Below are 10,930 nucleotides of genomic sequence, written 5' to 3' on the forward strand. Positions count from 1 at the left end.
AAAAATGTTATAGAAGTTACATTTGTAATGGTGTATTTTCATTTAAATGTGGTATTATTATTTGTGCAGTAAGATTAATTACTGCATAAATTAATTAAGATTATTAAGTAATAAATTCATTTGAAGACATCATGGAATAGACTGTGTAATACGCTGTTATAACGCGCCGATTGCTTTGGGCCGGGTTTAGTCAAAATCCAGGGCCGTTTTTTATTCCCAGTCCGTCCCTGGCTGTAGATACCCTGCAGTTCAGGAAGGATGTCGTGCACGCGCACACGCGCTTGTCAGCATAACAGATGCAGCTCGCGCTCGCAGACGAACATCACGCGCTCATTCTGAATTAAAGTGAATAAAAACGTCCTCGGTACAAGACTGGAGTTATTCGAGTTAAGGTGAGACTTCGATTCAATCTTGTTTCTTCATGCAATGGTCATTTACTTCATCTTTGGTCAGTAAACAATGCGAAGTTTACTTCTGTTTCCTTGTTTCAAGTGCAAAGTACACGCTTTAATTTTCAAAATGACGTATGGTCAATTTGGACAAACAATATTTTGACATTTATGACACTGTTTGTTGAGGTGACACCCTACAACTAATTATAATTTGTCATTGCTTGTGTTCAATACTTTACTAATTATAAGTAAATTAATATATATATTATTTAATTTCCAACATCTAAAATAAGCATCAGTCATGTATATGATCAATTCTATAACGTTTATTCATGTTTAGGGTTAAGTACATTGAAAAATTAATAAAGCAAGTAATAGTAAGTTTTAAAGTGATCTGAAGGAGAGCACAAATGTCTTTTATTATCTTTAAGACAAGTATGTACATACAAAATAGATCTATTCTGCGTTGGATTTACCTTATTCAAATAACTTTGTATATAGATACTATAAAGTATGAAATAACTTTAACATTTTTTTTTTAATTGTAAAGTTGATTTTACTCTTAATCAGGGTCAGATAGGGACTAGTATTTAATTTGAGATGTTTGCTTCATGAATGCTCTGTAGGTAAAAGTAGGCAGATTTTTAAAACAGCAAACACTTGTAAAAAAAATGTTTATTATGGCTCCTGGACATTCGCTTGAGGCTTTGATAATTTTGTCAGTTCTGTCGGACTCAGCAGGATTTTAAAATTAGACACTTTCCCAAATCACTTTCAGAGCAGCTGCACAAATATATTTCGTGCACTCAAGTCACATTTTGAAATGTTTCTCAGGACTCTGTCTTAGGGGATAAAAGTCATCATATTTACATTTACATTAATGCATTTAGCAGACGCTTTTATCCAAAGCGACTTACAGTGCATTCAGGCTATACATATTTATTTATTTAATAGTATGATAATAGTATATGTTTCCATTAGGATCCCTTACCCCACAAACACCCAGACTGACTCTGTACAGTCCATCTATGCTAAATGTTTCTCTTTCTGGATTTATACTCAGAGTTAGAGCCAAGCGTCTCAAATGGAGACAGAAGCCCTGGATGTCCAACAGCGGGACGGAGGGCAGGGCAGCGCACCGGACAAGTTCATGCCCCAGGAGAGTCATATCCACACGACACAACCACAGGCCACCCACAAACCTGACGTCACAGGTGAGAGGGATGCTTATGAAGCAAATATTTTTAAGCTTAATGGGAGAAATAGCATTTAAAATTGTCATTACATTTATACGCCAACATTTTTGAAAGCTTTTAGACAAACATAAAGGAATAGTTCACCCAAAAATGAAAATTTGCTAAACATTTACTCACTCCTGGGCCATCCAAGATCTAGATGAGTTTGTTTCTTCATGAGAAATGGATCATTTAGCATCAGTTGCTCACCAATGGATCCACTGCAGTGAATGGGTGCCGTCAAGAGTTCAAACAGATGATAAAGACATCACAGTAATCCACACCACTCCAGTCTATTAGTTAATGTCTATCCATAATATTGCTTTCTCCAGTGAAAAAGTCATTTAATCTGAATCAAGATAGAAATATGTACAGATTATGCACTCTTTACCAGTGAAATCCATTTAAAACGAGTGTGTTGATGCGAGAAGACAACAGAGGATGGACTTTTTTTTATGGACTGAAATGTGACAGTTTATGCTTAAACCTCTTAATGATAGATTTGTTTCTTACGAGCACACAGCTTCTCCTTTCACAAGATTGGTGTGGATTACTTGTGGATTAGTTTGATGTTTTTATCATCTGTTTTGACTCTCGTTCTGACGGCACCCATTCACTACAGAGGATCCATTGCTGAGCAAGTGATGTAATGCTACATATCTCCAAATCTGTTCTGATGAAGAACGAACTCCTCTACATCTTGGATGGCCTGTGAGTAAGGACATTTTAGGCAAACTTTAATTTTGGCGTGAACTTTTCCTTTAAATAATTGTTTGTGACTGACAGGTCCTGTCCCAGCTGAGATTGTTGACAACGGAAGAAACGAGTCCCTGACAGACAGTGTCTCAACCAATGATGATGCTTTACTGCTTCCTGACCACATACCTACAATTTCACGCAAAATAGAGAAAGGCAACGGTATTTACGTTTTTATGCATAAGAAGGCAATGAATATTTGAAAGAAATAATTCTACCAAAAATTTAAATCGCTTGCTACTTCCGACCATGTTTTTTTTATTTTTCTCTGTGAACTATTCCTTAACACAAGTTATAAAACTGATTATGCAGTTAGTTTATGATAATTTGTTGCAAGTGAATATATATTTTATAAACTGTAATGTATTCAAATGTCTTATTATCTGAACTGAACACATTTCAGTGAAGCCCAGTATTCCCAGTGGCTCTGCTATAATTCGTAGTCCTCCGGCTTCTTCATCAGGAGGATCGACGCCTCGCCCGACAACACAACAGAAATGCAACGGACATGCAAAGTGCAATGGACACAGAAAACACACACCCTCCACCTCCAAGAGCCAGCAGCGATTCAAGGCTGATGCCTCGCAGATACAGAAAGTAGCTGGAGATGGTAAGAGTAAAACTATTTGCCCTTTTAAAAATTATATCTATTGGTTCAACCCATAGTCAAACCACATATTTTTATGTATGTTTAGAGCACATGGGGCATGTTTGAAAAGAGGCCTCCACCCACAGGGCGATTCGGAAATATAGGGCCTGGTCTTATCTTTCAGTGACACTAGGACGGGCTTATGGCTTTATCTTCATGTGTTTAATGGTCTCTTCATGTCAGCACTTGATAATTCTTTCCATTAGGTCAAATGTCTTTGTTTGATCACTAACTCACATTTTAAATACTCAGAGGGCTTGATGTTTTGATAACTCCATGAGTTTGTGGCATTATTTCACATGTTGTGAAGGAATTCATTTAGGATTAAATAGATAAAATAAGCAGCCTATATTTTTTAATGTAGAAAAGAAAATTGTTTGGAATTTTCAGAGGGTAATATAATTGTAAACTTATACTTGTAAAATGCTAATAAGGCCAGGTAGACACTTAAGTTTGATTACTATGATCAATTATAATGTCACTCTCTTGATTATAATAACATCAAGCTAAAACCACCACAAAAAAAAGAGAAGAAGAAAAAATATCAGCATAACAAGGTTGGGGGAAAAAACTGCAGAGAATAACACACAATTTTCTCAGAAAATGCATAAAACATAAACAAAAATAACTGGATATTCTAATTTCAATAATAGCATTTTGTATTCTAAATTAAAGCTAATACTTGATACATTTATAGTTATTTCTAACTTTGAAAGATCAGAAGTGACATTGAAGACATTTATAATGTTACAAAATATTTGTATTTAAAATAAATGCTTTTTTTATTTCTATTCAAGAATCCTGAAAAAGAGATATCACTGTTCCCACAAAACTTTTTGCATATTAAAATTATTTCTGAAGGATCGTGTGACACTGAAGACTGGAGTAATGATGCTGAAAATACAGCTGCACATCACAGAAATAAATTACCATTCAAAATATATTGAAATAGAAAACTTATTTTAAATTGAATAATAATTTTTTGTTTTATTGCATTTTTGATCAAATAAATGCAGCCTTGTGGAACAGAAGAGACTTTTCTAACATCATAAATTCCTTTGCATTTCATTTAAGACGGGGTATAAATCTTTCAAATGATCTGACACAGCCTAATGAATTATATCATCATTATAGTCACAAAAAGGGCACGGATGGTTTTGAATACTGTGATAATGAGAGTATGTTTGTGGCTGGTTTCAGACTGCTGTGCACACTGCATCCTAGCGTGTCTGTTCTGCGAGGTGCTGTCGTGGTGTTCGGCCGTGGCTCAGTGTTTGGCCTGCGGTCTGGAGTGTGACGCTCTCTGCTGCTGTGGGGAAGCGGCCACCGGAGGTCTGGCCTGCTGTACTGAGGACACCTGCTCTGCCCTGCTGGATTGTGGGATAGCGGAGGACTGTTGCCAGTCTTCAGACTGTCTGGAGATCTGTGTGGAATGCTGCTCCATCTGTTTCACTGCCTAACTGGACTCTCAACAGACTGATATCAACTGCTCAATAGACTGTAAGCGTTGGGTATATATATCATTGTTATCCCACCTTTTGTATTTATTTAGAATGAAAATTAAGTTGTTGCATCAGTCAAAGTTGGACGTTTCTGTATGAGGCTACTCTCTGAATTCTGACGGGCTTTAAATCTGAAGTGTGTTATTTTTTAAATGCCTACAGAATCCATTTTTTTATGTGAAATATTGCTTCGGTTATTGGAGAATCGACCAATGGCGTTAGTTCAGGAAATCTTTTTCATTATTGCAATTCTGTTTGGTGACACTAGTGGCACAGGAATGACACACTTCATCTTTACCGGGGAAGAGCAAAAGATTTAGACCACCGTTTGGAAGTTAGTAAGATTGTGCAGCAAAACATGATTTTTGTCTTGTTTTCCAGTACAAATATCTAAACAATGTTAAATCAAGTTATATTTATTTGAGATGCAAAATTACTTAAGGTATTAGGTGTAAAGGTTATTGTATTTACCCCACTGGCAGATGATATTCTCTTGTTTTTGATGATTTCAGACAACAAGACTTAATATCTTGGGTTGCTTCTCAAGTAAATGTTCATGATTTAAGAATTGTTAGATATTTGTAATTGAAAACAACATCAAAATGACTATTTGTAATATGGATGTTTCAAGTTTTTACTTGGTCACAAAATACAGTAAAAACCATTAAAAAAAATTGTGAAATATTATTACAGTTTAAATTACAGTTTTCTATTTGAATATATTTCAAAATATTTATTTTATTCCTGTGATACAATGCTGAATTTTCAGCATCATTCCTTCAGTCTTCAGGCACATGATCTTCAGAAATTATTCTGATATTCTGATTTGCTGCTTAAGAAACATTTTGTTATTATCAATGCTGAAAACAGTTGTGCTGCTTAACATGTATATGTTTGAAGCCCTGACACTTGTTTTAGGATTATTTGATGAACAGAACTTTTAAAACAACAGCATTTATATAGCAATTGAGTCTTTACTGTCACTTTTGATACATTTTATGCATCTTGCTGAGTAAAAGTAATTTCTTTCTTACTGACCCCAGACTTTTTAACAGTAGTGTAAATGTTTGTCGCCTATAACAAGGGGGTTATTCAGATAAAGTAGTTAATATTCTGCTGGTCATGTGATCACAACATGAGAGCAAATCCACCTTTATGTGGAATAATACTTTTTGCATTTTATAGTGCTTAGAAAAACAATCTAGTAAGTTGTTTATTCTAAAGAATCAATTTTATCCTAATAGTCATTCTCTGTTTTAAAGTTTAGTATGGCAGCTGAGATTGAGGCATGAGGATCTTTGTTCTCAGCACTCTTAACTAAAGCTGGGTGATGCAAATCACCAGTCAGGATGACTATAAAGCACTCGCATATTCCTCTTGGCATGTTGAATTTCACAGACTTTCTCCAGATGACTCTGGCCGGTGTTTGTACAGCAGGCACTGCTCTAGAGAGAGCTGATGTTGAGTCTGGCAGAGAGACAAGCTTTACTGACACCATCTCCCTCCCTCTCTTCATCCCGCTGTGGCTTACACATTATAAACATCAACTGAAAATGCTGCTCTCCATCACTGATTTATTGATTATATAATAAGCAATTAACAATTAGCAATATTTGAATAAAATGTGTTTAGAACAAATAAAAGTTTTGTTCAGGGATAATTTTTCATGTAGGATTAATAAAGTATCTGTCTATCATAAATGCTATCATTCAATTTAGTTAAAAGCTCAAAAATAAAATAAATTATTAGAATGCTAATTATCATCACTCTAATAATCAAGATATGCATGTGCATAACTATATAATTTACTATACTATTATATTTCATCATAAAAGAAAATGTTTCTCAAGCATATTTATTTATTTATTTAAACATGCTCAAGAAACATTTATTATACCTGTATATTTGGGTCAAAGCTTAACAGGGTTTTTATGCATCAAAACAATAATAATAAAGTTTAATACAATAAAAAAAATTACTTGCATTAAAAGAAAAAAAATCTGTGCCAAAAATAAACATCTATCATTCATTTTGTACCATGATTTACAAAAGACACCCACTAAAATGTTATTTATATACTTTGCATGTAAATAATCTTGCCAGGAATGTTTAGAATAAGACTCATTAGATGATATTAAAAGACTCTATTTAAGAATCACAGTACAGCCCTCAAAAACTAATTAATTGTCATATAAAAATCTTCACCAATAATTCCGCAATAAATTTTTTATAATTTAAAATATTATAACATTTTATATTTTTATTAAGTACAGGTTAGAATAATTTTACATAAATATGTTTGTAACGCTGAATGATGAAGAAACATTATTTCATTCACATTTTGACAAGTTATTTGAAACATTAAAATAAACACTTGTATTTAAATTTCTTTGTATGTATATACAATCACTTTATAAACTGAATTTGATGCAGACACCAAAATAGGATGTCTTATCTTTAACAGTTTCGTTTATATGCTGTAAACCAATCAAGTCGAGTGCATGTGGAGATGACTCTTACCTCCTGAACCAAAGGCTGTAGGAATACAATGTTTATTGTACAGATGTGCCAAGCGACGTCAACAGGAAGTGGAGGAAGTGACTGGGACGACAGGATATAGACCACATGGCCATAAACCAGGTCTGGTTCTGACCCAGCGCTCCTGCCCACTGTTTCAAAGAGTCACTGTCACTCTGTGTCTGCAGGAAGCAGGACAGGAAGCAGCTTTCAGCATCACTGCACCAAAAAAGACAAAACACGGTTTTATACAACAAAGCCCAAATGTCACGCTACAGTTGAAGAAGTCAGTATGATAGTGGGTCTGCTTAGCTTTGATGTTACACTAGTACCCAGAAATTAAACTGAAGAGAAATTTAGTTCACTTGTTCATTTCGTAGATGCTTTTGTTTTAGTGGCTAGCAAATGAAGAACAGCAAGCGCAGTGTAACTGAGCATCTGGTGAGTCTCCTGTAGTCTGTGACGTCTTTGCCTCCGGGGCTGCATGAAGGGTTTGCTAGACGACTGACCACAATCCTCCTTTTGTTCATTCAAGGTTTTGGAGAAGAAAGAGTGCTGACGTCGTGAAGACTCTCACCCATGAAGAACAACAAACTCTGCAGATTCCTTGTGTCTGAAGAGCACCGCAACATTCAAACGGGGTGAAGAAATAATCATAACTTCCTTTATGTGGCCCTTGAAGGTTGAAAATCACACGTATAACAAGTTTAATGAATCATATTAGTGGTGTTCCTCTTATTTGAGCAATGCTAGACCAAATAAGGAACAAACTTTAAAAAAAATAAAAAATAATAATAATAATAATTTCAATATTATTTTAACTGCATATATATATATATATATATATATATATATATATATATATATATAGCCTATATATATATATATATATATATATATATATATATATATATATATATATATATATATATATATATAAAATATCTTATTATATAATACAATTTAATATATGATAAAATCTAAAATATAATTAAGCAACATTAAATTAAAATAATTTATTATTATTAAAACAACATTCATATTCCATAAATATTTTTATTAAAATATAAGTTTGTATATAAATATATATATTCATGATAAATATAAAAATATAAATTATACATATATTTAAACAAATATACAGGTGCTAGTCATATAATTAGAATATCATCAAAAAGTTGATTTATTTTACTAATTACATTCAAAAAGTGAAAGTTTTATATTATATTCATTCATTACACACAGTCTGATAAATGTCAAATGTTTATTTCTTTTAATTTTGATGATTATAAGTGACAACTAAGGACAATCCCAAATTCAGTAAAATAAGAATGTTATTTAAGACCAATACAAAGGAAGGATTTTTTTTCTTTTTTTTTTTCTTGGCCAACTGAAAAGTTTGAACATGAAAAGTATGAGCATGTACAGCACTCAATACTTAGTTGGGGCTTCTTTTGCCTGAATTACTGCAGCAAAGCATTGTGGTGTCTGGCATATCGCATCTTCCTCTTCCCAGTACCCCATAGATTTTCTATGAGGTTAAGGTCAGGCGAGTTTGCTGGCCGATTAAGAACAGGGACTCCATGGTCCTTAAACAAGGAACTGGTAGCTTTGGCACTTTGTGCAGGTGCCAAGTCCTGTTGGAAAATGAAATCTGCATCTTTATAAAGTTGGTCAGCAGCAGGAAGCATGAAGTGCTCTTAAACTTCCTGGTATACGGCTGTGTTGACCTTAAAAAACACAGAGGACCAACACCAGCAGATGACATGGCACCTCAAACCATCACTGACTGTGGGAAACTTTACACTGGACCTCAAGCAACGTGGATTGTGTGCCTCTCCTCTCTTCCTCCAGACTCTGGGACCCTGATTTCCAAAGGAAATGCAAATTCTACTTTCATCAGAGAACATAATTTTGGACCACACAGCAGCAGAACAGTCCTTTTTGTCTTTACCCCAGGCGAGATGCTTCTGATGCTGTCTGTTGTTCAAGAGTGGCTTAACACAAGGAATGCGAAGCTGAAACCCATGTCTAGTCTGTGTAATTTTTTTGAGATACTGAATTTGGGATTTTCCTTAGTTGTCAGGTTTAAACATCAAAATTAAAATAAATAAACATTTGAAATATGTGTGTAATAAAAGAATATAACATACAAGTTTCACTTTTTGAATGGAATTAGTGAAATCAACTTTTTGATGATATTCTAACTATATGACCAGCACCTGTCCTAAATATGTAGATTTAAATATAAAAACATAACATATAACATTAAAGTTATTAACAAGTATAAATAGCATGATATTTTGACTTAAAATTGAACAAATAATATTTCTTTAAATATATAAATCTTTAATCCATAAACAGCTAGATAAACAAGACAGATGAGAGATACAACACACTGACCACAGGAAAAGGAAGAGCTGATACAAACAGGCTTAATTAATGACACACAGCTGAACCAAAGAACTAATCAAATCAGAAACCATGACCACAAAGGACAAGCAGAAAAAAGGCAGACAGGAACTAAAGAATACAAACTAAAAGTCCAAGAAAATGAAACTGAGATATATATATATATATATATATATATATATATATATATATATATATATATATATATATATATATATATATATATATATATATGGTTTAGTTTAGTTTGAATTAAATGCAATAAACAGCTTGAGCTCCATTTCATTACAGGCAACTTCTTTATTATTTAGGTTTCTATGGGGAATCTGCTTTTTTTTCACACATGGAAAATAATTTCGGCCTGCTAAGTGCTAATAAATACAGCCCAGTTGGCATCTCCTCTCAGAACACAGCGGACACTTCCCATCCGAGTGTTTTATATCCACACTCCCGCTCCCTGATGAAGGATCAAGTGAACTATTAAAACACAATCGAGAAGATCTGCCCAGAATGCACTGCAGCACGGACAGGTCTGAGGCGGGGCGCGAGGCTTCATCCAAAACTAACACAGCTGATACGAGGTTACAGAAGAAACAGACGCATGAGGAGAGCTGGAATAACAAAGATATCTCTGTCAGGCAAACAACAGCACGCAGAACAGACACACAACCGGAACCCGCAGGGAGTTTGACAGTTAAACAACATTACCTGTAGTCTTACTAACAAGACCAAACTAATTAAGTAACAGGTTTGGTTTAAGAAGATACGAGAGTAATTAAGGTATGTGGTGATGTAAGTGACGCACAAAGACGATGTTACCGCACTCTGCTGGACAAACAATTGACATGACATGATCAACTCCTGCCCATCTGTTTGAACGGTTTTAACATTAAAAATAGGGTTAAATAAAACAGTGCACACATGGTATTAGGTGAAGTTCTCAAGAGCACACTCAAACAACAACATCAAAAAAACGCGTGAAATCGATTTTCACGTGTGAATAGATTTGTATGTGTGGGTCATATTTCACTCAAAATAATCATATATATATATATATATATATATATATATATATATATATATATATATATATATATATATATATATTATTTAATGATAAAACTAATTGCTTCAAGAAAATGAAGACTTTTTCCATAAACAGTCTTATTATACAAGGTCTTATTAAGATACTAATTAAGTCCTGACAGGATATTATTTACTGTATTACAGTAAAGAGAATCTGATGAGAATCATTAATGAGAAAATAAATAATAAACAAAATAAAAAATATAAATAAAAGCACATTAAAAAACAAATACATAAACAGACCTGGGCTTGTTCAACTTATATTCTGGGGGGCTTAAACTCAATGGTCCTGAAAAGTGGAAACCATATTTAGCATTTTACTTTTGCACGTTTCTGTCATTCTGTCATATATATATATATATATATATATATTTAAAAAAA

At 33.7% G+C, this 10,930-nt stretch overlaps 1 protein-coding gene across 4 annotated transcripts; it reads left to right on the plus strand.

The window, feature by feature from the left end:
- The first annotated feature begins 243 nt into the window (after window positions 1–243).
- On the plus strand, window positions 244–10,482 carry LOC128018961 (myoD family inhibitor). Of its 4 annotated transcripts, XR_008185023.1 has the most exons (7): window positions 244–392; window positions 1,456–1,606; window positions 2,414–2,545; window positions 2,787–2,993; window positions 4,233–4,532; window positions 7,587–7,692; window positions 9,755–10,482. XR_008185023.1 is itself a non-coding variant. In XM_052604881.1 (6 exons), the coding sequence occupies exons 2-5, from the start codon at window positions 1,477–1,479 to the stop codon at window positions 4,490–4,492; spliced, it is 729 nt and encodes a 242-aa protein (XP_052460841.1). In that variant the 5' UTR covers window positions 244–392; window positions 1,456–1,476; the 3' UTR covers window positions 4,493–4,532; window positions 7,587–7,744. The 4 variants fall into 4 exon arrangements, 3 of the variants coding, with proteins under 3 accessions (XP_052460841.1, XP_052460840.1, XP_052460842.1); XM_052604881.1 differs by lacking the exon at window positions 9,755–10,482 and having other exon boundaries at window positions 7,587–7,744; XM_052604880.1 differs by lacking the exons at window positions 7,587–7,692; window positions 9,755–10,482 and having other exon boundaries at window positions 4,233–5,571.
- The last annotated feature ends 448 nt before the right edge of the window (window positions 10,483–10,930 follow it).

Source organism: Carassius gibelio, chromosome A8, assembly GCF_023724105.1.
Source record: "Carassius gibelio isolate Cgi1373 ecotype wild population from Czech Republic chromosome A8, carGib1.2-hapl.c, whole genome shotgun sequence".
Classification (NCBI taxonomy): Eukaryota; Metazoa; Chordata; class Actinopteri; order Cypriniformes; family Cyprinidae; genus Carassius; species Carassius gibelio.

Bases quoted from the DNA above. Each gene is read 5' to 3' on its own strand.
- LOC128018961 (XM_052604881.1), top strand. From the start codon at position 1,477: ATGGAGACAGAAGCCCTGGATGTCCAACAGCGGGACGGAGGGCAGGGC. The intron at 2,546-2,786 runs GTATTTACGTTT...AACACATTTCAG, and splicing joins CAAAATAGAGAAAGGCAACG to TGAAGCCCAGTATTCCCAGT. The intron at 2,994-4,232 runs GTAAGAGTAAAA...GGCTGGTTTCAG, and splicing joins ACAGAAAGTAGCTGGAGATG to ACTGCTGTGCACACTGCATC.